Below are 27199 nucleotides of genomic sequence, written 5' to 3' on the forward strand. Positions count from 1 at the left end.
AGCAGTGACCTCAATGCCATCTACCCATTTCAGTTTCATTTTTCTGGCTTATTCTTCCTAAGGTAGATCATATGCAGCCCTCCCAGAACAGGGTGCTTTGCTATTGGTGACTAGAAAACAAATGTGGATATTTTTTCTCTCATATACACATCCCATAATAATTAATTGCCCCCCAGGAATGCAAGCAAATGTTTTCTAAGATTATAGCAGCCGAGTCGGTGGAATTGCACGTGCTTGCACATGCCCTTGTGTGCACACCTAAGCTTACAAACAATTAGCCGGAAGCTGTGTTAGCAAAGCTCTCAGTTCTTCTGGCGCCTCTTGTGAAGAGGCAGTATTCTGAAAGCTCAGGGAGGGAGGCCAAATGAAATTCTCGGCCCTGGGCTTGCTTGCTTATCATTTGATTTTTCTCCAATTAATGTGTCCATTGCTAAAGATTTCCACTAAGGTCTCAGGGCTAGAAATGGACCTCTCTTTCTAGGGATAGCAAACAAAGAGCAGTGAAATAAAGAATCAAATGGGGATGCCGGTGGTCAATGGGTAATAGTAACAATTTCTTTTCTGCCCCCTTTTAGGAAGAAATGGATTTTTAAAACAGAGTATATCACTATCCATTATCCTAAGGGAGTAAAGAAGGCTCAACTGTTCGCTTACTTTTCCCTAATAGCTCGCTGTTCCACTGCTGGCTTGATACTTTGCCTTAACAAAACAGAATTTTAGCTGGGCCTGTGAGTGCCTGTGTGTGTGTGTGCAAGTGTGCCCGAGCACGCAAACTGTTTTTGCATACAGGCCCCAGTTGCCATGCTCATTCAACAGGCTGAACTTTGAATTAAAACCCTACCATGTGTGTCTCACAGGGTCCTTTGGTGCCACCGCCTGTGCTCTGTCACTCTCTTAATGGAAAGCGACTGCAGACACAGAGTCTCCAACCAGTTAGTGGAATTTACATAATCACATCAGCCGGCTAATCTTCTTGATCTGGTCAGGAAACACTGAGGGCATTGTGAGTTTAGGCTAGAAGTACGTTTGACTAGGATCCCTGGACATACATATTTGGTTTCAAGTATAAGGAAACCTTGATTCAAGTAATGTCCAGAAATGTGTGAGACACCATCCTTTTCTTCTTGTCCTTTGCCCATTGGCCACACAAATCGCACTCTTAAATATAGATTGGCTCCGTGTGTTTTGGCAGGGGGTGGTGGGGGGGTCCTGAAATTAACAGCAAATTTCTTGCCGTGTAGAGATTTTCTTGGATGAGTTCTTTAGCATCTCAAGATGTGAATAAGAATAAAAACAGTTAAGGTAACATCTACCCCAAATAAATTCAGCCATTCAGAGTAATGAAATATGATCATTATGTTTAACAACAATCATTACATGTCATGTGTGTTATAGGAAGTACATTTAGTACGTTAGCATTATCTTTGAATTCTTTGCCCAATTTCTGACACATAGTAGGTACTTAATAAATGTTTATTGAAAAAGTAAAGACTATGTCTAGAATCCTAACCATGTTTGGAATGTTTATACTTTCAGTTTTGATAGCTTTGCTTAAACAGACCCTCAAAATATGGTGATGTGGAAATCTGGTGCAGATGCGGTGATCTGACCACTTGGTCTTCACTGAGACCTTTGAGGACAGATCAGGGAGCTTTTATCTTGGTGAACTCCCTTTTTTCAGCCTTTCTTCCTAGACCTAGGAGATCTTTCTTCCCTTCCAACCACCCTGGCTTCTTTAAACACTAGTGGAAAAATTGGGAATTGTAGACAGGTGTGGATTTGGCAGCATTTATTTCTTTAAAAATTCTGAAAATGTGTTTCTTTTTTAGATGTTGAAGAAATTAGACCAGCAATACATGGTTGTAAGAGAGTCACACCATGGAAAGACATATGGAATAACAAAGCAGAAGTTTCCTTTCTCATACAGTCCTACCTTGCTGACTGTATGTTCCATATGGTGTGTGCCTTCTTAGTTATTTTCAATTCATTTACACATGCATGTATAGTGTTTTTGGAAACTCTCATCTGGCTGTTGAATCTTCTCATCTATGGAGAGTAGATGCTTCCCCAGCTGCCTTGGCCGTTACACGGCTCAGGTGAAAGGCAGGTCATGGAGGCTCAGGTTGAAATGAAGCATAGTCAGAGGTTGATGTTCACATACACCCAGAGAGAAGTTCATGCTTTTGGAATTGCATCCATACCAGGCACATATCTTTTTGGTGACCCTGATTCTACTCTAAAACTTTAAAAATATGTACTTTTCCTATGAGTTTGAAGATGCTTTAGAAACCTGGCTTGTTGATGGTTTGGAAACATGCCTGTGGACTGACGGGTCTCTGCTTATTCTGGGGCCTGCTTGTCTCCTCTAAAGTGCTTGAACCTTGACCTGGGATACTTCATGAGCTTTACCCTCCTTACCTGGGCCAAGCCAGATGTAGTGAAGCCATACAAGGGCGCTGGCTTCCCTGTGGTTGACATCCCAGCTTGACTCTGGATGCCCTTCCCCGGATGCCTGGGGCCCACCTTATGAGTATGGGTCTTCCCCATCCCCCAGGTCTGCTTTGCTCATGAAGTCTCCGCAACTCATTCCCTGACAGCTTCTCATGCTCTGTCATAACTTTCCTCCCTCTTGGGCCCATTGGGAGGAGTAAATGAGACAGTACAGGTAAAGAGCTTAAAACAATGCCTGAAACACTGTGAGAGCTCAAAACATGTTAGTTATTTTTGGTGGTAGTAACAGTAGTAGTATCAGCAGAATAATAAGTCCTCAATAACTGTTTAGCAGCTATTACCGTTATTACATATTTGTCCTTTTAAATTGCAAGTGTCTGTAAACAGGACGTCTTTGTACCATGTGAGTGCCCAGAAGCTCTTAGGACACTCCTAGGTGTACTACAGTTACTCCATGGAGACGACCGCTCTTCTAAATAAGATGACCTTATTTATTAGGAAGATTGGACTCTGGACAGGATCTCGTGTCTGGGACCTTCTTCATTTGGAAAAGGAAGGAGACTCGTGAGCCTGTGGATATCAGGATGGAGAATGTCTCATGTGGGAGCCTGTCTCTCTCATCAAAGCAGCTTTTGTGCATGACACAGGCCATTATGCTTTTTCGGTATAATTTTATGACTTAGTATAACGACTCAACTCTAACAATGGAGGAATTATAGCATCATCTTACATGACAGATTATTTCAATGGTTAACATGTTTTTCATTTCAATTAACATTTGTTATTTTGTCTCTGATTCAAAATAGCCACCATATCAACTATCTGAGTATCTTCCCTCCTTGTTTTAGAAGTAATTAGTTCTGATTTTGCAAACAAATTCAATCTTGTTTTTGAATGGGCAGTTTGATATTAACATGAAAATAAAATGCATGTAGTCCTGGCTGCCAGCAAACAAACTCTGGAATTACTGGTAAAAGGGATCATTCTTGGGTGAGTTCTCCATGCCTCTGAGCTGCCAGGTCTGCCTTAGAGCTCTGACGCGAGAACAAAGACAGAAAAGAAGGTCCTGTGACTGGGACTGTTATATAAGCCTCGTTTTTTGTGGGGGTAATAATAGCATCTACCCTCAAAGGGTGCTTGTGTGTGAGGAATCAGGGAGATGTGTTCAGGGCATTTAGACTGGCATGTAGTATTCACACAAAACAACTGGAGTGCTGCTGCTTTCGTTTATTATTTGGATTGCTTTTCTCTTTCACCAGCTGTTCATATGTAGAGTAAAACAGTTCTATCTAAAGTTATGCAAACATGTTAAAACACACTGTGTATTGAGTAAAATGAATGACCCTTCTTTAATAACTGAAAGAAAAAAGTCTACAGTTCTACTATACATACTCATAGCAACCCCTACCCACACCCCATCATTAAAATATTTTTGACACAGATTGTTGAATTTCATTCTGCAGGATTGATGTCAGGAAATTTACATGTGCATATATATTAATTGCTGAAAAAAATTACTCTGGAAGTCTCTGTCCTGCCACTGTTTTCCTCTGGGCTCCGGCTATGGCCCTATGCTGCCCGCGGTCAAGTGAAATAGTGGGTCACAACTGATGTCATGAAAGCCTCCCTCGGTGTCAATTGTGGGGAAGCTGCAGAACGTGGGACTTGCCTTGGTTGGTGAGGGTAAGGATTTCTGAGTGAGGAGTGGGGGCTCCAGTGGAAAGCAAGAGCAGGAAACACTGACGTCTGGACTTGAAGGTTAAGGTCGACATTTCCAGGACTAGGACAGGAACACTTTAGAAAGAGTGATCATGATCTGGCCAGTCTTGCTTATAGCTGTTGCCATCTTAATAAGAGCGTGTTCATGATCCAATCTGCTGCCAATGGTGAGCTGCTCTTGTAAATACAATGAATATTAACAAATTTATTTGCATAGTACACTTTATAGAAATCCTCTGAGTGTTGTTCCAAAGAATAGTTTGGGAACAAAGTAAATCTCTAAGTTGACAATATCAACATGTAATTCTGTGCAGTGCTGTTAACATGCTAGAAGACTTAAATATCATGTTACTGCAGTACTTCCCAGTAATGTTTGCTGACAATTTCCAGTGTTTGAATCTTCACTCTAGGCTACATTTCTTTATAAATAATACTAAATGTAATATTTCCTATTTATTGAAAAAGAAAAAGAAAATATTGTGAAGAATACAGAAAAACATTATTTCAGCAATTATTGTTCCTGGGAATTCTGATTTCTCATGCCCAAATCCTCCAGATTCCTATCTGTTGGCAATTTGAAAATGCTACATCAGAGGTCCTCACTCAGCTTTGGGAGCATTTTGACTTCTAGAGCGTGGGGATCCTTCAGTCCTCAGATGCACAGGAGAGCTTCCTCCACCCACTTCTCATTTGTCTTTAGAAATTTTTGCCAATTATTGTTTTTTCAAGTCTGAATTAAGACTTATGGAAACAGCCTGTTGAATTTTTGTTACTCGTAACAACATGCTATTTCTGCCTTCTAGTTAGTGCTAATAGTTTCCAGAAATAAAAGGAGAAAGTTCTAAAAATCCAAATTAATAAATTCACTTATTTCCCTGAGCAAACCCATATGTCGAGGGTCAACCATGCTTCCAAGCACCAGGCACACAAAAATGATTAAGACCCTGTCACTACCCTTGAGGAATGCATAGTATATTAAGGAAGATAGACACAAAAAGAACTGCTTTATGCTAGTGAGTGTCACAGCTGGATCTGAACAAGGTGTAATGTTGGAACTAATAATGTCGTAGTTAATTCTACTTGGGATAGGGCTCATAGGGTCAGGAGAGACTTCATGGCAGGCAATGGATGTGAAGCTTGAACAAGGGGCAGACATGTGCTGTGCAGATAGAAAGCATTTGCCAAGTCATACAGACTTGAATTTGCATGACACAGTAAGAGACATGCGGGTGGCTGATATGGCTGGCTGGAGATAGAATCCATAGGACTGAATGGTGGGGGGAAGTGGTGAGGGCAGGAAAGGGAGGTGTGCAGGATGGGATCCAAGGTTTATAGCCTGGGTATACCCATGTCCTATTGGACTAACAGTAGCCTCTTAACATTTGGTTGGGTCGAATCAAGGTGCTCACTTGGAGACTAGTCCAGGAGCCTGAGCAGAAGTGATCATAGGCCGATGGTGGTATAGGAGCACAGCCTGACTCCCTGGGGAAGGGCCACAGGAGGATTTTTGGGGGAGGGGATTTTTGAGCTGGGCCTTAAAGAAAGCCCCTTAGGCAGAGAGGAGTGGAGGATGGAGGGGAGAAATGTGGGTGGGGATGAAGGTGTGTCAGATTGAGGAAAAACCTACATGATGGCACAGAGGCACAAAGGTCCTTGGTGGGCTCTGGGAGACAGCACAGGGTGGCTAGAGCAGAAATATATGGTGGTGGTGATCAGTGTGTGCATGTATGTGTGTGTGTATCTGTGTGTTGGGGAGGGAAGCAGAGTGGACAGTGAACCTGTGCAAGTAGTCTTGGTCAGTTTAACACCAAAACTAGGAGTTTAGGCCATGCCTTAGGAGGTGGGGAAAAGATGGAGTTTTGTTTGTGTGTGTGTGTGTGTGTGTGTGTGTGTGTTTGTGTGAGTGTCAGGAAGATTGGCCCTGAGCTAACATCTATTGCCAGTCTTCCTCTTTTTGCTTGAGGAATATTGTTGCTGAACTAACATCTGTGCCAATCCTCCTCCATTTTGTATGTGGGACGCCACCACAGCATGACTTGATGAGCGGTGTGTAGGTCAGTCCGGGATGTGAGACCTCGTGCCACTGGGCCACTGAAGTGGAACGCATGAACTTAACCACTACGCCACCAGGCTGGCCCCAAGAAGATGGAGGTTTTAAGCATGAAAGTCACATCGTCAGATTTGTACTTAAGAATCATCACTCTGCTTCAAAAACGTAAATGCTGGAAATTTTGGTAGACTTTTAAAAAAATGAGAATAAGCAGTTGAGCAAAAGAGAATAAGAAATGCTGGTGATCTGCCAATTGTCTGTCTTCTCTCCATCTTGGAGTACTTGTAGATTGGGATTTTCCATGTGGTGCTATCAGCAGGGAGGGTGGAATGGCTGCCTCCAGCACCAGCCAGGCTGGGTTGGGGTTGGGCGTCATGGCCAGTGGAAAGGCTGGCAGGACCTGCATCTCAGACTAAATTGGTTGGGTCACCCCAGTTGATGAATGTCTGTGACACTGGGAATAACAATCCCATCAAGACACCTTCATCGGATTTCACTCTTCATTGACTCAAGAAGTGAAATATCTTAGAGTCAGAAAACTTAGTCCCTTGCCTCAACAGGGTTGGTTATTTTTTATGGTTTGCACTGGATTGTGGGGATTGAAATATACACACAATAACCAGGAAAGTTATGCCTCCTTGAGCTCACATATACTTGTATATAACTTTACATAATTTGGCCTCTGGACAGAGACCACGAATTTAGGTGCCATCTCCATTGGGGTCCTAGTGAGGTAATGAACACCTGCATTTACCTCAGTATAACAGGTATGCTTATTTCATTAGAATTGGGAAAATTTGGAATGGCTGGGCCTTTGTACCTCTAGTCCCCAAGGCATCCTAGGAGAGGTCAAACGTGGTTCCTCTTGGGCTTAATCCATGACCACCTGACATTGGATATGCTGAGCTCGCTTCTCTGCAGGTGAAGAGCCAGGGACAATGTTTCAGAGGGGCTTTATTTATAAAACTGAACCCTGATAATGAAAATACAAATACCAAAATAGGGAATTAAAATGGTCCCAGAGCAGCACTGTCATTCCAAGATAACTTCAATCCGACAAATATATGTCATTTTGCCATATTTCTATGTGACACTGGGCAAGTCACTTCCCCTCTGTGTGTCCACTTCCTCACTTATAAAATAAAGTTGTTGGACTAGATTAGTTTTAAGGTATTTTCTGGTTCTGATAGTTTGTGATTTTGTGATTAACTGCTGAGTAATCACTGCAGTGGTCAGCGCATATGGACCCAGCCACTTACCCAACATGGATGTACTGAGCATCCGTGATGTTCCAGGCCATTAGTAAGCGCTGTCCAGCCTCATCTCTTTGCCTCCCCTTAATGAATTTAATTTAATGGTGAAGTTCAGGTCCAGAGACGGAGATGACCTATCATTAACGGGTGATTAATAGCTGGTTCCATCTTTTCCTCAAAGCCATTGGCTCAGTGTTCACTTCTCTCTCTTCTGCCTTTGGCTAAGCTCCTTCAGACTTCTTTCCTCCAGGGTATCATTGCACATGGTTATGTCCGCTCCAGCAAAGCTGCCCACTCTTTGGACTTTATAACCCATTTCTGGGAACTCATAATAACAATTGCTTCAGCTGTGGGGACACATGCTGGGGACTGACCCAGGAGAGGGGCTGCCAGACGCTGGAACTTCTGCCTGTATTTGCTGATTCATTATCAGTGTCAGACAATCTGCTGTGCGAATGATGATAAATGTGTGGTGTTCTGCTGAAGGAATCATGTACTCTGAGGTTAACTCTGTGCTGACAGCCTGCTTGTCTGCTGCCTGGAATCCCATCACCCACCATCCCTTTTCTGTTAGTCCAGAACAAACCTTGAAAGAGCAAAGTGTATTTGGCAAAGGGGAATAGGAGACCTCATGTCCATGTGCTTTAGAGATGCAAGTGATAGATGTTTTTTTCCAGACAGAGAGGCAAGGATAAGGTGAGTGCCGCTGTGGGAGCAGGGAGGTGTTGGAGACCAGACCTCCAATGACAAACATGTAGGTGCCCCCAGAGAATTTTCAAGCTAGTAATCTAGGTGGGACTGCGATGGGCTGAAGAAGAGAGATTCATCCCTGGACACTCTAAGACTGTGTGAATGTCATCACAGGCTTAGCCACCAATCATCTTCATGACTTTGGGCAAGACTCTTCCCCAGTTTGGGCTTCGGTTTCCCCCATTAGTAAAATGAGTGAGCTGGGCTAGGTGATCTCAAAGAGCCTTTGTAGGACTTCCTTTTCTGGTTCATTGGTCAGACAGGCTCAACTCTATGGCCTGTCCAGCCTGGGATCCTAATGGTCCCAAGGGTTGTGCTGTGGGTACATGGTCGTCCTCCTTGATGTCACCCTCAAAGGTAGTTCCCCACACAGACCATCAAATTGCTAGGGCAGGTTGGCAGTAGGATAAGAGCTAAGTCGGTGGGGGCTCTTCCTCACTCCCTTTCCTTCATTTGGAAGAGGGTGGGTTACCTTAGACACCAAACCCTAATTCCTGAGGAACTGGAGATTCATTCCACACCTAGTAGAAAAGATTTCCTTCTTGTGGCCCCATGAGTTCTTCTGGGTAATTAAATGCCATTCCAAACCTAGGGCCTTAGAATTAAGTCACATTTCTGTGGCAATGGTAATTTCATCCTCTATAGCCCTATCTATTGGGGCAAATGATAATGATAACAACAGCTCCATTTTTATTGCTTTCTGTTTTCCAGGCATTTTACCAAGTACTTTATATACATCAGCTAATTTAATCCTCATGCCATCTGCTTGAAGTAGATTCTATTTTCCTCCATTGTACAGATGACAAAACTGAGACTTACAGGATTAAATATCCTGCCAAGGTCACACTGTGAGTAAGAGGCAGAGCTGAGATTTGAACTTGTGTTTTTTGACTCCAGAGCCCAAACGATAACCACCATGCAGGACTGCTAGTGCAAAACACTTCAAGGGCATAATAATCGCCTGATTGATGGGCAGGCCAGAGACACTTGTCTTCCACCCTGTACTCAGCCCCACACCATGAGAGTCACTCCCAGTGGTTTGCTGGGAGAGTAGCCTTGACTATGAGAGAAAGGGTAGCCATAACTGTAGGTGTTTATTTCAGTGGTTTATGATACAGGGATGGGGTTCCTTCCGTGGACATAAGCCATCCTAATAGCACCATTTATCATTATGACAAAGGTTAGGATGTGGGAAACTGGAGCTGGAATGAAAGGGTAGAATTCTGATTATTTTAGCAGTTGAAAGTGACATCACTTCAGAGCCTCTATCAAATAGCAAATTGGAAGCTGGATTGAAATTGCTTTAAAATGTATCCCAAGATCGTTTTCTGCAGCTGTGATAAAGTCATTTGGTTGTGTTTGGAGATGCGTTTCTATCTGAAATGCTCACGGAGTCGTCTATGTGTCATCCCACTCAGAAGGCTGCTCGTCAGCCCTGGAGGAGTCGGGGGCTCTGGGATGCTGTTTCTGGGCATCTGTGATGTGCCACACCCTGTATACTGGGTCTAGGGCTGGGTCACTGCACAGAGCCATTGTTTTTTTTAAATGTATTTTGAATGTCTTAGCATGTCAGTAAATAATGTTTTACAACATTTTTAATGGCCACATTGTTCTCCTGGGTCCAGCTGGTGGGTTGAACCTAGGCTTTTGCAACAGTCTCCTGCCCCTATCACTGGGTTGGAACAAATGGGAGTGTTTGACCAGCTGTTTTATTTATTTGGCCTTTATCCGGGTGACCTGGAGGATAGACCCATGGGGACTGGAGCTTCAGTTAACTTATCTCCTCTTTTTTCATCCTTAGGCAAAAGAAGGGGAACGTGGCCCACAAACACTGGGTTGGACCTTCAAATCTGGTCAAGTGCAAGCCCTGCCCTGTGGCACAGTTGGCCATGGTCTGCGGCTCCGACGGTCACACCTATACATCCAAGGTTGGTCATCTTCGTTCTTTTTTGTCATCAAAAATGCTCCATGTGTGCTTGTTCTGACAAGTCTTTGTGCCAAAACCTGCACAGTTTTGTGAAGCTTTGCAGACTTTTGCCCTTGAGAAGCTGCCACATGAACAGTCTCTCTAGCCAAGAGACATGATAAAAATGTTACATCCTATGTGACTGGAGTGGTCAAGGGCTGAGGAGAGACGGTGATTCTCAGAGTGGCCTGTGATCCTGAAGTTAAACTAGATGAGCTTCCTGGAGAAGGTAAGGAGGCAAGCTGTTCCAAAGATGCGAGTCATACAGCCTAGCTGATGGGGAGCAAAGACATGAGGGAGGCCCAGGATGCTGCCTCCTGGGCAGTGTGGTGACAGGAAGGGATGCTATGGCAGCACGTGTTTCACCTGCATTTATTGTACTTCTAGAATGCATCCAGCTCTGCCCCAGGCCCTGGGGGCATTCAGGGGCTGTTCCCTTCTCAGGGGGGCCCAGGGGCTTACAGTCTAATGGAGGAGGGAAGCAAGTATGGTGACAGGTCATTTTACCTCAGAAAATAGTTTCATGGAAAAGGGGACTGCAGATAAAATGGGTCTATTTCTTCTTATTGGAGGGACGAGGGAAGTTTCACAGAGAAGGGGCATTTCATCTGGGCTCTAATAATAGGATTTACAGGCAGGGAGGCAGGGATCATCAGGGTGGAGAAAAGAGAAAGGAGGTGATAATTTGTTCTTGGAACTCCCCATAGTCTCCTTGAGATGAAGGCGTCCATTTGTGTTGGGGATGGGCACATTTCACTGGGGTAATGAATTAGAGAAAGGGAAACCACAGAATTGACAGGAGTTTGCTTATTTGTTCTCTTACTCAGCAAATATAAATCAGCGCCTCCTCAGTGCCCGGCGCTGTGCTAGGTGTGAAAGAGTTGGTGCGTGGGTATCTCAGGAGTTTTCTGTAAGACATGGGTGGGGGCGAGGAGTGGAGCTCTGACCCTCCATCTCCTCCAGCCAGAGCCGCACTGCTTTCATCTCTCTTCGTGTTTTTCTATGTCAGGTTCACTTGCAGAATGGAGTCTGGGCCTAAAGAGGGTTGCTATTGGTGACACCGTGGTCACCTCTGGCCACACTGCCATGTGGCGTTCAGGCCTTTCTGCTGTACCCCCTCTCTGTCCCTCCCCTAGTGCACACACAGCTGACAGCTTCTGTTCTCCGTGATCCCCTCACCATCCTGACCTTTACACCATGGAGATTGCACGGGCCTGGGAGGACCCTCGCTGCCTGCTGTCCTTACAGGCTTATCCAGGTTATTTCGAGGCTGTGCCATGCTTTCCTACTGATTCTGTATTGCACAGGTCATATATTTTTGTTCACTGAAAGTATGTTTTATCCTCTCAGATTTTCACATTTTTCTAACCAAAGGGAATATATTTAACAAAACAGGAGGCCAGAAGGCATGTTTAACTTGTACCCAGACCCGTATAATCTGCTTTAGGACCTCGATAGCATAATTACCGCTTGATCATTCCTTTGTTCTTTCAACAAGTATCATTGAGCCCTTCTTATGTGCCAGGGTCTGTGTCAGGTGCTGGGGAAACTTACAATGCAGTGGAAATAAAAACATGGGCTCTTCCTCATGGCCAGAGTCAGTAATCCTTAGCTCCCCAACTTCAGACCTGCCCTGTGAATTGCAGCTTCTCTGCCCAAGGTCACAGCTAGTATTTCCTGGCTAAATAGCCCCAGCCTAGCTCAGTGTACCCACCCTTCACCCTTCCCCTACTCTCCTTGACCCCTGATGGAATCGCAGTTTGAGATAGTTTATAGTAACAGGGCTTGCTTCTGACACCCTGCACACGTCTGGAATAGTGAATTTATAGGGGATATTGATGAATCAGTTCTATCCCCCTCTCCCCAAAGGCAGATCAGGCCATCGCTGTCTTTCACCTAAAGCCCAGCTTCTAGGTGTGTGAACAATCACCTGGAGATTCTGTGGAAATGCAGATTATGATATAGCAGGTCTGGTGTGGGACCTGAGATTCTGCACTTCTAACAAATTCCCAGGTGACGTCCATGCTGCTGGTCCATGGACCACACTTTGAGTAGTGAGGATTTTGGTTTTTATAGGCGCCTCCTAAAAGACCTCCTTACCTCCAGTCTGCCTTTCCCTGCCCCCAAAGTCCATTTCCACATGACAGAAGAGGGGGGATAATTCTGTAATAAAAGTCTATTCCTGTGTCTCCCCCACTTAAAATGCTTAGATAGCTTTCCTCTTGCAGCTAAAACGAAGCTCAGAGCCTTTATCGTTGCTAACAAAGCCCTCCAGAGTCTGTTGCCTTCCTATTTCTTAATCCCTTATTACAGAAAAGATCTTTCACTCATTTGTTCAGCAACTGTTTATCGAACATTTAGCAGTTCTAGGCACTGTGCAGAACGTGGCGAGGGGCAGTGGGGAACAAGACAGACACCATTCCTGCTCACGTGGAGACTACAATCTGGTAGGGGAGACAGAAATAAAGTAACCAAACAAATAAGTATGTAATTTCAGATTTTGGTTAAGTGTTACAGGGGAATACGGATGGTCCTGAGAGAAAGAGAACGAGAAAGGCCTGCTTTATAGGGGATGGTGAGGGAAAGCCTTTCGGAGGTGGTGTCTTTAAACCAAGAGTGGAGGGGTAGAATGTTCTAGATAGAGAAAACAGCATGGGCCAAGGCCCTACGGCAGGATGATGTGTTTGAAGAACTAAGAGGATGCCCGTGTGGCTCAAACTGTGAGGGGAGAGGAACATGAGATGAGAGGGGGAGAAGGAGGATGTGAGAACAGTCTAAGAGGAGACATTTAGCCCAAGCATGGAAGGTGAGCAGATCGTCGGGCAATGCCAGGCTTGTGGGACACTTGGTACTGTAACTGCCTTCGTGTCTGTGTCTGCCTCAGGAATGTGAGATCCCACAAGCAGAAACAATACCCGTCACCACCTTCACCAGGCACAGGACAAGTGCATAGCGAGAGCTCAGTAAATATCACGGACAAGAGAGGAGCCGCCACGGACTCTAGTGGAGAAGGAATGGCGAGCTTCTGGTCTGTGTAACCCATCTGGGATTTGAGTGATTGGGCTGCAGAGAGCTTAGTCATTGAGAAAAATAAGCCATCCCCACCCTGGGCCAAGTTACTCAGCTAAACACCCAGCCTGGGGCTCTGGCAGAGGGTCGGAGGCTCCTTGCAGTGATTCTCTCTTTGCGAAGATCCAGTTAGTGCTGTTCCAATTATTCCCTCCAGCTCTGGAGTAAGCTCTCTGATCCTCGAGCCTGAGACTGGAGACAAGCCATGAAATGCCCGTGAGTGATCAGGGCGGTTTGGGTGAGTGGTTTGTTGCACATCGAGCTCCGGCAAAACCCTGCCCACTCACCTCTGTCTCGTTTGTAGTGTAGAAGGTTCTTAAAATGCTAGCTTCCCCGTGACCCCTGAGCTACAAGGAGCAGTGGTAACCTGTCAGACGTGGCTTGAAATGCTGTCAGTTGCCCAGGGAATGTCTGGAAATGCTCGCTGGTCAAGGCCCCCCTGAGGTCTGGGCAGCAAAGTTGGCTTTTTATGTTAGAGAATGTTGCCTGCTTACAGAAACTGTTATGTCGCTTGTTTAAGAGGCAGCATCAGGATTCGGAAGATTTTTTTGCAATGACTCCTGGTTCTTCAAAAGAGAAGTGACTTCCAGATACTGCTAGGCAGAGCCCTCAAAGGCCTTCCCCAGTCCCAGCCTGCTGTCCCTCTAGTGTCCTTGAATTCTGCCAGCAGCCTGAGCCCTCAGTTTCCCAGACCTGCTCATCTGTCTTTTCTTGAAGCAAAGGAAGAGACCTAAAGCCTCTTATCAGAAACTATAGTGTCCTTCCTCCCATTTTCCATATGTGGTATACCGAGGCCCAGAGAGTCAAGGACAGTGGCAGAATTTGACATCCACAGTCTCCTGTCTGGATGTCTGTGATCACCCACTTCTACTTGAAGTTGAAACAAAGGGGGAGGGGCAGCATTGCAGTGGAATGGTGTGGGTGTTGGTTTGCGGCATTAGTCTCCTAGTTTTCTGTCTTCTATGAACTTCTAGAAAGTTAGCCTTTTCTTTTTTCCTAAAGAAATGAATTAGATATGACACATTTAGAAGCCATGCACTGACTGCTCAAGACCTCTGAAGCTGAGCACAGTTCTAAACCCCTGGCATTCAATGAGGCTTCCTTCCAAGGGGGATATTTCAGTCTGGTGGTGTTTATTGCTAGAGTGTTTTAGTTCTTGCCCCTAAATACGTGGCTACTTGTTTATTGAGGTTCAAGAGGGCATTTTAGTCTCACAGACAGAGCTGTTGGAGGACCACCAGTAGACGGTCAGTTGATGAGAGAATGAGTTCACTATTAATGAACAAATAACTTTCCATCCCCTGGAGTTATAGCCTTTTTTGGGGCAATGGGGTCAGAAAACAAAGGACAAATGAGAACATGATGCATGTATTACTGGAAGTGATTTGATGTCATAAATCCAATTCACAAAAATTAGTGTTGGCAAAAATATATTGCAGCCTCAATTCCATCATCATCAAAGAACTCCCCACCCCATAATAAGTAATCACCATACTCCAGGTGAAGTGCTTACCCTTTCACAGATGGATCTGGAGTCTGGGGGGAGTGCCATTGGGAGCAGGAAGAGGAAGGAGCCTGAGCATCAGCTCTGTCCTTGATGGGTGTTTGTCTTCAGGTCACGTCAAACAAGCTTTCCTTCTGCTTCTGGGCCCTGAATAGCCACAGGTTCCCACAACTGGAGGGAGGCATTTAGGAGGCTCTGTCTGTAGCAAGGCTCTCCCAGCATCCCAGCACCAGGGACACACACTCAGAGCTCTGTAACTCCCTCAGGATCAAAGATAGAGTGAACAAGAATTCACCAAGTCTTGAGATAAAAGGATATAAGATGTTACATGGCAATGAGTGTTTCTTCAGACTCTATAAAGCATAACCAGTAAAAGATAAGGAACAGATAACCCACCACTAGGAATAGACAAATTAAAGTCCAGCACCCCAGCTGGTTTGAGTGTGGTATAGACCCTGCCCCTTGACTTGGCTTCTAGGCAGTAAGGGTCACCCTCGTCAGTTAACTACCCTTGATGTCACATTCTCTTGTCCAGGAAAACTGAAGTAGTCCAGACATTCAATAAATGTTTATTGAGTTCTTTCTTACTCTGTGACATGCATTATGCTAAATCCTGGGGATATATCAGAAGACAAAATAAACAAAGCTCCAGCTTTCATGAACTTACAAGGAAGGTAGATAAATTGAAAAGCAATCTCCTTTCTTTAGGATAGATGTTCCGACAAGGGACATTCAGGGTACTGCAGGACACAGAGCAGGGCCACCTTAACTAGTTTGGAGGTGCAAGCAGTATTCTTAGAGGAAGTGATGGTTCAGTTGAGATCTTAAGGCTGGAAGGAGTCAACCAGAGTAAGAGTGAGGGCAGCTTATTCCATAGAGGGGAGAAGTGGTTAAAAATGTGAAAGAAAGCATGGCCCCTTAAAGGAACCAATGACATTGTCACCGTGGCTGGGTCACATGTGGATGGGAACAGGGGGTTAACTAGCTATAGAAATGAGCCTAGAGAAGGAATCGGGCAGCTTTTGCGGGCCTTGAAGGCCATATGAGGGGAGTTGGACTTTACCCTAAAAGCATTGGGGATCCTATTAAGGATTTATATTTCTGAACTTGTTTACACAGGCTGCAGGGTGGGAATGGTTGGGGGCAGGGCTGGAGGCAGGGTGACTGAGGAGCCTGCTGGTGTGAGCCAGGCCTGGATTTGTGTAGGGGTTGTAGAGATGGATAGAACCAGTCTAAAGAGGCATTCAGGATGTCATAGCTAGTCCTGGTGAGTGTCTGAATTTCAAATATGGAAAGTCATTTTAGCTCTGAGCTCAGCAGAAGGCTTTCTTCCCCATCCTAGTCCTTGTGGACCTGCAAATCCTCCCTCCAACAGCTTGGTGGCCTCATCCTGGACCTGCTAGGGACCCCTTTCCTTTCTCTCCTGTTATCTGCATAGAAAAATGAAAGATGATGGGGTCCCGGCTGCCAACTTTTACTTTTGCCCATAATTTTTTTAATTTGCCTTTTAATTTTTCCTGCTGCTAACTAGAATCCAGCCAGCCCAGACTTCAGATAGGCAGTCTCAGCTTTCCTCCCTCTGGAGGAGAGAGCTGTTTTGGAAAATGTGAGCAGCCCTGGAGTGGTGCTGGGGTCTTGGAAGCTCAGAGGGGAGCAGGGGAGGAGGTCCTGCTGTTCCAGGTCTTGGCCCTGCTGGGTCTCTCATTGCCAGGCCTCTTTCAACAGGACTTCATTGACTTCTCTCAGTCTGCACCCACATGACCAAAGCTTAGCTGTCAGGGCTAGGACTGCTCATTTCCCACCCAGAAGCTGCCAGGTGCTCAGCCTGACCTCCAAGGAGAGGGCTGTCAGGTGCAGCTGGGAGCCCCCGAGAACCAGCCCTGTTCTCTGGTATCAGCCTGGCTCTTGGTAATTGGAAAACAAGCAGGCAAATACCCGTCTGCTCTCCCCCCTTCCCCCCAACATTTACTTCCTTAATTGCTGTTAAACAGTTAGCAAATGGCTCATTTATGTCTAGATGAAGAAGAGAGATGCAGAGTTAAGAACCGCTATGGAGGAAAATGTTTCTCTTCCGTTCTGAGTGTGCACACATGAGCAAGGAGTAGAGAGAGAGCTTGCTTTACAGGGTTGGCATTTCTTTCAACATATTGTTGCTGCAGATTATATTATTTTCAGAGTCATCTTAATAGTTTCCAACAATTGCTACCAAGTAAAGGTCATGTTTGAAGTTCTTGGCAAATAGAGTCTCTGTTGGCCAGCATTTCCCATGAACAGGCTGTTCCGAGGGTCAGAGCAGATCTAGGGAATGGATTTGTAAGACTTCTCAAGATAGCTTCAAGCTCATGTCTTCTCCCTCTCCCCTAGACTTTTATGGCCCTGTGTCCATGACAGGCATGGGAGGTTTTTATGTGTGGCTACTCTTCTTGGGTTTTCAGCACAGAGATGAGGTGGTTAGTATTTTCAGGGATATTTTTAGATAGCCCTGCCTCCATAGAACCTGCTGGGTGAAAATTATTTTCACTTGCAAATGGCTCATTGGTGAGGGCCTTGCTTCTGACTAAGCAGAAAATAAAATAATTGGAAACTAAGGGTGGAAGGCTTGCCTTTGCACATTTTGTGCATGAGGGGACTAGAGCACAAGGGCAATAATGCACCAAGAATAGGAGGAGTAGCAGCAATTAGGCAAACCATTGGATGCTCCCAACTGGGCAGGCCTGAAGGGACAAGAAGTAGTAAATATACCGACCCATCCCCACGTGCTCTCAGGTGTCTGGGGGAAAAAAAGAGTTGTGTGCCCATAGACCGCATGGCACCAACAGTCTGATGAAGGAGTCAGGTAGTAAATTTCACTCTTTTCATTTTCTATTGCTTAGAAAAAGCCAACAAAAGAGGTGTTGTGACTTTGAGGAAATACTCAGTGGCATCTAACCAACTCTAAGCCATTTTGTTTTAGACATTAAACAGTTCGAAATCTGCGGACAAATCCCCCGTGGCAGATGCCCCAACTTTGCCTTTTCCCCTTAGGCTTTGTTCATTTCAATGTCCTTTCCTCAGTCTGAGGTAGCTAAATATCATTTGATAATGAAACCCCTCAACTATTAGTTTAAATAGAGTTCTTGCCCTAGTTTTATCATCATCCTCTTTTCTCCTTCACAGGGTTTTTAGAAGGAACAAATATGAATAATATTTAAAATATTAATTGTGTATTAGTTAGGATATACGTTCTGGCTGCTAACAGAAAAATACAAATGAGACAGAGGCTTAAGTAGGATAAAGTTTTAATTCTCTCTCATGTAAACATTTCAAAGATAAGCAGCCCAGGGCTGATATGCTGTCTCCAGACTGTCAGTGACCAGGATGATTCTTTTAGCTTGTTCTGTCATTCTCAGCAATTGGAATTATTGAGCTTCTGGATCTGGGTCCAAGATGGCTGCTATATGCCAGGCAGTAGGAAGGAGGAGAGGAAGGAGGCACAATCCAGAAGTCACTAGTGTCACTTCTGCTCACATCCTACCAGCTACAACTTAATCACAAGGCTGCACCAAGCTGCAAGGGAGGCTGGGAAATGTGGTTTTTATTCTGGGCAGCTATGTGCCCAGCTAAAATTTGAGAGTTATATTATTAAAGGAAGGATAGAGTGGTTACTGGAGTTATCTAGCAGTCTCTATCATAGTAATATTTTAAATAATAATAATGACAAAACACCAGTACTTAATTATTGAACATGTATTAAGTACTATGACATTGTGCTAAGTGCCATAGTATTATTTTATTTCTTCTCTTATTCTATCTAATTCTCACAACAAACCTATGAGGTAGGTACTATTATTAGTCCCAAATTAAAGATGAGAAAACTGAAGCCATAAAACTTTTCCAAGATCAACACAGCTTGAGAGTAGCAGAGTAAATATTTGAACTTTAGCCTGTCTGACTCTTGTGTCACAGTCTTTACGTCCATGAGTGAAATGCTATCTGAAAAGTAATGTAAAATGCCAGCTGTATCATCAAGATGCTTTTGATTTCAAATGACAAAAACATAACTCAAATTTACCTTAATCCAAAAATGAAGATTTCCTGGCATATAAGGCTAGAAAGTATACTAGAATAGGCAGACCTCAGAGAAAGAAGGGGAATTCAGTGTTGACAACACTTCATTTCGTTCTGTCTCTTGTCTCAAGTCTCTGCTTGACTTCATTCTGCAAAGAGGCTTTCTCCCCTTGGCAGAGAGTATGGAGTTTGACAGCCCCAGATTCGTTTGCTCCAAGCCTAGAAACTGCAAAGAAATTTGCCGGCGTCTGTGTTCAATCCCAGGGAAGGATTCCAATTGGCTGTTTTTGAATCACGTCTCCATCTCTTAATCAAATACTATGGTCACATGACTCTCTTCACCCCTATCCTTCACTGTGTTCAAGGGTAGTATTTTTTACCAGAAGAAGGGGGAGGGAAAGAATATTTACTGGACTAAGTAAAATTTAAAAAGTAGTATACTGCATAATCACCTTGTAAAATATCAAACATATTAGCCTCATTAAAGGCCTCAGCTAAATGACCCTGGCTTGAGCCTTTAAGAATGTATTAAGGCATACTCTGTTGCTAGGAATCACAGGCAAAGAGGGGTATATAAGATGATTCTCTATCAGACATGTTGGTTATCTAGTTAAAGAGAAAGTTCATCTAAAATAAAGTAGATTCAGCATCATTTTAACTCAGAATCCTTTTAAGCCATTTAGCCTAATATTGTAATACTTCCTTCTGATCATGGGGCACATCTGCCCTCAGTTCTATTAAGCACTTATTTCTTCTTGGAACATGCCAACATAACAAGTCTTTTTGGCTCCTGAGGATAAACTTTCAGGCAAAATTGTGATTGTGACATTTTCAGAAAGCACAGATGTTCAGACACCGTCCATGGTGAAAATGCATCCACAGAATTGACAAAGACTACTTCAACATGCAGATTAGTTATGAAGCTACAGCAGAAGGAAGCAATTCAGCTAATTATTTTACCACTTATTTCTATGTTCTATATGCAAACATGCATTTAACCAAGATTTGAAGAATAGGTTTTCATTTCTTCTTCTCAAATGCCCTGAGTAGAATGCCATGTAATTAGTTAGCGCTTTTGTTAAAAACACATTAGGAAGAATAACCTTCTTGTTGTCAGTTCTGTTGAATGCACAATTAAACCATTTGATAAAGCAATTACCTGAACATGATTATGCTCAGCCTCCCCTCATCAGGAGATGAAATTAAGGATTAGGTGAAATTGCAAAGCACGTGAGATCTGCCAACCAATCCTTTGGAAGACAGAGAGGTCCCTGGCCAGAATGAATATGCACAGTGCTATAAATCTAATTAAATCATTACAAACAACTTTAATTAAGTTCATGATCATGTTGCTTTTGTTTTTCTTTGAAAGAAACAAACAAAATACTCCCAGTTGGCATACTGCTCAAATGAGTACCTACAGTCAGACTTCTTCACGACATTTTCCAAGAAAACATTTCAGCACCAGGTATGGGTAGTGCTCATAGAAGCTGATCTCATTTTCTAAGCCTTGGACTAGGACCTGTATGTTATGTGAGGGAATGAGGAAATATTAGCTGGCTTAGAATTTATCACGAATTGGCGCCATAACTGTGTATTGAGAGAAATGGCTTTGATGATGATCTTGCTTTTACTAAGACAAGTTGTTGGTTTTTTTCCCTTTCTAAAAACAAATGAAACATTTTGGAATCTTTATATACCATGCATGGAACAGAAATATCTCATGCTTTGGCCAAGGGTGGCCTTCTTGAGATGCTGGATTCTACTCAGAACAACAGACCTTCAGCAGCAGGGAAGACCCTGTGTCCAAAAGAGCAACTTCCCCACATTCTTATCCAAAGGCACTGAGGACTGCTTTGGAATGCAAATCCCCCCAAAGGCTGGCTGTGCAATGGCGGCCAGATGAGAGACCAGTTGCTACAGGAACCTGGGGACCCTGACCAGATTGATCAAATGGAGCTCATTAAAATGGTTTATTTGCTTTCTCCTCTCCTAGTAGAGAGACCAAAAAAGTGATATTCTCTATCAGCAGGGGATGGGACGCCCCCAAGGTGGTTCTGAGAATCTGCTGTGCATCTCTCATGTTGTCTTCCACCATTTCTTGCTAGAAGCTCCCTAGACCAGCCCTTGGCCCCTCTTTATAACACGACAACACACAACCCAATTCCCTGGCACCAAGCAAAGTACAAAGAGAGTTAAATAGAGAGGATGCATCACTCTCTTTGCATTTTAATGTGTGTGATGGGATAAAATGGACTGAGCCTCCCTTGTCCATGTCTACCCCTGCCAGAAAAGGAGTAACCATATTCCTGGGTTTCAACTTTAAGGCTCAATCTAAGCACCATCTCCCCGGTGAAGCCTTCTTGAGCCCTTCATGCTAAGTCAGGCAATTTCTGTCCTCTGAGCTCTGACAGCACCAGGTATATACTTCTCTTGGAGCATTTATTGCACCATGTTGGAATTGTCTGTAGATAAGTGTGTATATCCAGCCATACTGTGGGCTTGAGATCCTGAAAACCCTATGATACAAAAGTCTTAGATATAATAAACATTCTTTTAAATAGCTGAGCTTGCAAGATGTAAGATCCCTGGTTGGGGGGTGGAGATGAGGAAAACCAGAGTCGATACTGACCAACTGCCCAGGCATGTGGGGAGGTGGAGGGTAGTTGATCTAACCAAGAGGCTTTGAAGTGACAGCTGCCTGCAGGCTGCATCAGTGCCTTAAGTCCATACAAGGCAAGAAATTGGAGCTGAGACCCCACACATAAATCCAAAACCTTCAGCATGTTCACCCTGAGTTATAGGGTGGACTTGATTTTTTAAAAAAGAAAATCTACCTGTTGATAAAGCGAGACGACAAGAATACCAGTCAGTCTCAGCCTGGACTCTGGTTAGAGAGAAAAGGTCATCTGTAAAACTTTATAACAAAGAACCTACATTTATTCAGATAGGGCAAAGGTGGTACACATGACATTTAATGATCTGTACAGGACACAGATGTAAATCGGTCAGAACAGGTAGCGGCTATTAAGCTGTCCTATGGAATACTATGTGAATGGCAACCTGAGTACGCGATTCCAATCTATACTCTTTATATGGTACATGTAGGAAACCTGAAGCTGGTTAATTGACTGACAGTGGTCCTAGGTGGGGAATGCATCGGGGTTCCTGCAAGTGTAAATCCTCTCTGGAGGGCTGACCATCAATGCAAGCTTCGTAGGATTCCCTCAAAACCGTGCCGAACATAACTCACAATTCTTTAAAACAGAAGGAAATAAGCCACCATGAGCAAGAGGCAGCACAGACAATAAGCAACAGAATTAGACCCTCAACGACTTGAAAGATGGATTTTTCAGGTACAGAATGTAAAATCAGTTCAAATCTTCAAAATGTTTCAGTAAAAAAAGACAATTTAAAACTTAAGCGATAGATTATATATTATCAAAAATTACCAGAATAACTCCTTATTCTAAATTTTGCAATTAAAAAAATAAACTCATATCTATTCTTTCTGTACAAACCATATTTCAAGGTAACCCTACAGTTCCATTGAATATGGGAAAAATCTGTACAGAAAGAGTATAGCTAATAAATGCAGAAGTAACAATAGAATTAGAATTTTTCAGCCGCTGATGATGTAGCTGATATAGGCAACAATCAAGCAACGATGAAACCATTAGACAAAGCTCCATGAGGAACTTCAGCCTGTTGCCACCTGAGTCCTCTGATGAATCTAAGAATCACTTGAGTGGTCCCCAGTGTTGTTTGTCCTGTGGTGTCGTGCAGAAGGAAGTTGACAGCAGTGTGGGTGCTTCATAGGTATGGGAAGTATTTTTGCCAAAAGGAGTTGAACCTAAATCTAGTCAAGCCCACAGCTCTAACTTCCTTTTACAGGATCTTCAGGGGTAGAGGAATGTTTTAAAGGAGGCCACAAAGAAACAGACAAATTCAGAATGTGAGGTGTTTTGGGGACCAGAAAATGGATCCAATTTCTTCAGGAAAAAAGGTAGAGTGGGAGACATAGCTACTAAATGTTCTGTGAACACTGGTTGAACCCAAATTGAAACAAACCAACCAAAATTTTAAAGGAAAAATGTATTTTGGGGACTTTAAGAAAAATTGATTATAGACTGAGAACTCGATATGACAACAGCATTGTAGTTGAGTAAGAAAAATCATGTATTTTTTAAGAGATAAATATTGCAAAGAACATAGAGGATTTATTTTAAAATAATTTAGCAGAGAAAAAGAAAGGGATGATTAAGCGAATGTGGCAAAATCCTGAAAATTGTTGAACTGAGGTTATGGCGGTTCATTGTGCTAATTTCTCTATTTTGGTATATATTCAAAATTTTTCCTAAATAAAAAAAGTACGCTCCTTGAGGGGAGAAATTATCTCCTGTTAATCTTATTATCTCCAGTGTTGAACGCATAGAATGAATGTTAGTGGAAGAAAGGAAGGAAGCTATATTTGTGGGACAGTTTTAGGAAAAATAAAAGTGATAAATTGGTAAAACTATAAAAACATATATCTCGTAGACTAAAATATAAAACCTAAAACTATAAAATTTTCTAGAAGAAAAACAAGAGAGAATTTTTGTGACTTTAGGTTGGGCAAATATTTCTTGGTTACAACACCAAAAGCATGATACATAACATAAAAGATTGATACATTGTTTTCAATTCTGCTTTTCAAAGGACACTGTTAAGAAGGCAAAAAATGAAGCCATAGTCTAGGAGAAATTATTTGCAAATCATACATCTGATACAGTACTTGCATCCAGAATATATAAAGAATTCTCTAAATTCAATAACAAGTGAAAAACAGCCCAATAAAAATGGGCAAAAGATTTGAGCAGACATTTCACCAAAGAAGATATATGGATGGTAAATAAGCATATAAAAAATGCTCAGTATTACTTGTTATTAAGAAAATGCAAATCACAACCACAATGAGATACCACTACATTAGAATGACTAAAAAGACCGATCATATCAAGTGTTGGCAAAGGTGTGGAGGGGCTGGAACTCGCATACACTGCTGGTGGGAATGTAAAATGGTCTCACCACTTTGCAAAACAGTTTGAAAGTTTCTTGAAAAACTACCATATAAGCCATTCTCATTCTAGGTCTTTAGCCAAGAGAAATGGAAGTATATGTCCACAGGAATACTTGTTCACAAATGCTCGTGGAGACTTTATTTGTAATAGCCAAAAACTAGAAACAACCCAAATGTCCATCAAGTGAATAAGTGAACCAATGTGGTATACCTATGCAATCGAATACTCCCCAGAAACAACAGGGTATGAACTGCTGATGCATGTAACCACATGAATGAATATTAAAGTAATTATGCTGAACGAAAGCCAGACAAAAAATAGTACAAACTGTTTGATGACATTGATATAAAACTTCAGAAAATGTAAGCTAATCTGTAATGACAGAAAACCAATCAGTGGTGGGAGGGACAGGAGGGCAGGATTACAAAGGGGCATGAAGAAGCTTTTGGGGATGATGGATATGTTAATTATCTTGATTATAGTGATGGTTTCATGAGTGTGTGGGAGTATTTATATTTATCGAAGCTCATCAAATTGTACACTTTAAATATGTATAGTTTCTTGTGTGCCAGCTATACCTCAATGCAGCTGTTTAAAAAGTTTAAAAAAAGATGACCAGACCTGTAGAGCGTGTGTCTAGGTTAGCACATTCTTCCAATTCCCCACATTTGTTTCCATGTTTCTCCCTTTTTTTTTTTTTTTTTGGTGAGCAAGATCAGCCCTGTGCTAACATCTGCCGATCTTCCTCTTTTTTTGCTGAGGAAGACTGGCCCTGGGCTAACATCGGTGCCTCATCTTCCTCCACTTTATGTGGGACGCTGCCACAGCATGGCTTTCCAAGCAGTGTGTCAGTGCGAGCCTGGGATCCGAACTGGCGAACCCCTGGCCGCTGCAGCGGAACGTGCGCACTTAACTGCTTGCGCCACCGGCCCGCGCCCATCCATGTTTCTCTTTTTCGATGCTGGTATCCTCCATCATTTAGGAAGATCCCACTTTGTCACCTCATCTAGGCTGAGTAATGTCAGAAAATAGAGTTGACACTTTTCAAAAAGTTTTCCGGGGGCCGGCCGGTTAAGTGCGCATGCTCGGCTTTGGCAGCCTGGGGTTCACAGGTTCGATCCTGGGCGCGCACTGATGCACCACTTGCCAAACCATGCTGTGGCAGCGTCCCATATAAAGTAGAGGAAGATGAGCAGAGATGTTAGCCCAGGGCCAATCTTCCACGGCAAAAATAGGATTGGCATCGGATGTTAGCTCAGGACTGATCTTCCTCACACAAACAAACAAATAAATAAGTTTTCCTATGCAACATGGACAGATAAAAAGATGCAAGTTACCCTCAACACTCTATCACTTTGGATTCCCCTTTCCTAGAGAATTCTCTGTACTGAATGTGTCCTGGATTTCAACGTCCCTTTGGGTACAAAGCCCAGTGTTCATTTGTTGGCGCTGTCCTTCTGCCCCTCTTTAAGAGGCAGAGGTCTCCGGGGACTAAGCAGCAGCCAGAGGAGCCACCCACAGCGTGGCTGGGATGGTGGAGGGTGGGTCTCCTGTGGGGCCTGCGGACCCTGTGGCCTTTCAGAGAAAGGCTGCTGGGGTGGGAGGGACAGCAGAGGTTCACTCTGTGGCAAGAAGAAATTATACCAAGTACATAAATGCCTGGGAGACCTATTTGCCTGGGAGTACGAGTGAGGGAAGAGCGACATGTTTGCCATGGCCCCTGTGACTGATGTGACAAAGCCATTAGTCCTGTAAGTGACAGGGGAACGAGGAGGATGGCACCTCTGGAGTCCACATGGTTGGGAGGGGCTGCTCCGTCTTCTGACTAGGCTAGTGTTCAGCTCCACTGACTGATTCCCATTTCAGCCCTCCAAGTCTGCAGAGCTGGAGGAGGCCACAAACTTTTCTAGTGCCTGCCTTGGGACCCTCTTCCAAGGTGGCCCCTCGAGAGTCATCAGACACACCCACAATGTACCTGGACCATGCCAGATGCTGGTCCTGTCCCCAGGTTTTTTCCCTAATTCTGGGGAGGACAGATGTGTAAATATCATTTCTTGGGTCGGCCAGGCGAGGGGTGAGGTGGAGGCGGGGACGGGGTGGGTGTCCTGTGGGATGACAGAGGAAGGGCTGACACATCAGTGTCGTGGTTAAGAGCTCGTCCAGTGGAGATGGACAGCATAGGTGCACCCAGTCTGGCTTGTTAGCTATGTGACCTTGACCAAGTCAAGAAGCCTCTTGGTGCCCCAGTTCCCTTGTCTATAAAGTGGGAATAATGATACCTACCTCAAAGAGTTTTTGCAAAGGTTAAATTAGTGATTACATATTAAATTCTCAGAACAGTATCTGGCATGTAGAAAAGCCATCTATACATTTTTTTTTCCCTTTCAAGAAATACTCAGGCTGCAGTCTGAGGGTCTATTAATCCTGCCTTGGCAAATAAGTACAAATAACGGCTTGGGCCGGCTCATTGATTTCTTGGGTACAACTCTGCTGCTATGATGATTTATTTTCAGGTGTCCCGAGCAGCCCCTTTTCCTGAGTAGTTGAAATGTTCCTTTTATAGTTGTGTTTGCATTAATTCTCCCCTACAGCAGACCCCTTTTTTCTCAAACTGGTGATTGGATGACCCCAGGCCCAGCTCAGGATGGCGTTTGAGCCCTGATCAGGGTGTCTGGGTACTGGTGGCGTGAGGTGGAGGGCTCAGTCTCGATAAATGAAAACTGACCCCGTTGGCTCTGCCTCTGTGCGGTGTCATCTCCCAAGTACTTTGCTCAGAAGTGGTCATCGTGGAAACCTGGTTGTGTTTTTTGTGTCCTGGGCAGCAGTCATTGTCTTATTACAGCCACCTGGAGAGAGTGGCGTGCCCACCCATGGAAAATGAGCAGAGCGTGCCACTGAGCAGTTTCAGGGCCTGCTGCAGACAGTCGGGGGCTGAGGATGGGGCAGGCCATGGGGCACCGTCAGGGAGGCCCTGTCCACACCACCCCATTATTGTACCATATGAATAAAGTGCTTCTGTCACATGCCCTCGGTGCCAACAGTGCTGACAGCCTCCTGAAGTCTATTCTCCTAGGTTACTCCACCTGCTCAATGAGGGCGGCTCCTCCCTCCCTCCTGCCCACCCCCTCCCACCCATTTTCTTCTGTACTGTTGGGGGCTGGTGCTGTGGGGAGGGAGGGAGTGTTCCTGAGGTTACGTGGTTTTCACAGCTCACAAGGTTTCTTGATTGCATGTTTTGTAGATCCACATTTTTATCCTTGTAGCTGTCATTTTTCTTGACCTGCTATTTCAGTCGCTCAAAGCAGTATTACTGTACTGCTTTAGAATTTC

At 43.9% G+C, this 27199-nt stretch overlaps 1 protein-coding gene across 1 annotated transcript in view; it reads left to right on the plus strand.

Moving 5' to 3' along the window:
* The window catches only part of SPOCK1 (SPARC (osteonectin), cwcv and kazal like domains proteoglycan 1), a 486635-nt gene that overhangs the window by 347129 nt on the left and 112307 nt on the right, over positions 1–27199 (plus strand). Inside the window, exon 5 of the mRNA XM_014795815.2 lies at positions 10025–10151. Within this exon, the coding sequence (XP_014651301.2) occupies positions 10025–10151 (127 nt within the window). The remainder of the gene's footprint in view (positions 1–10024; positions 10152–27199) is intronic.

This window comes from Ceratotherium simum, chromosome 4 (genome assembly GCF_057802395.1).
Source record: "Ceratotherium simum simum isolate JZ-2026a chromosome 4, ASM5780239v1, whole genome shotgun sequence".
Classification (NCBI taxonomy): Eukaryota; Metazoa; Chordata; class Mammalia; order Perissodactyla; family Rhinocerotidae; genus Ceratotherium; species Ceratotherium simum.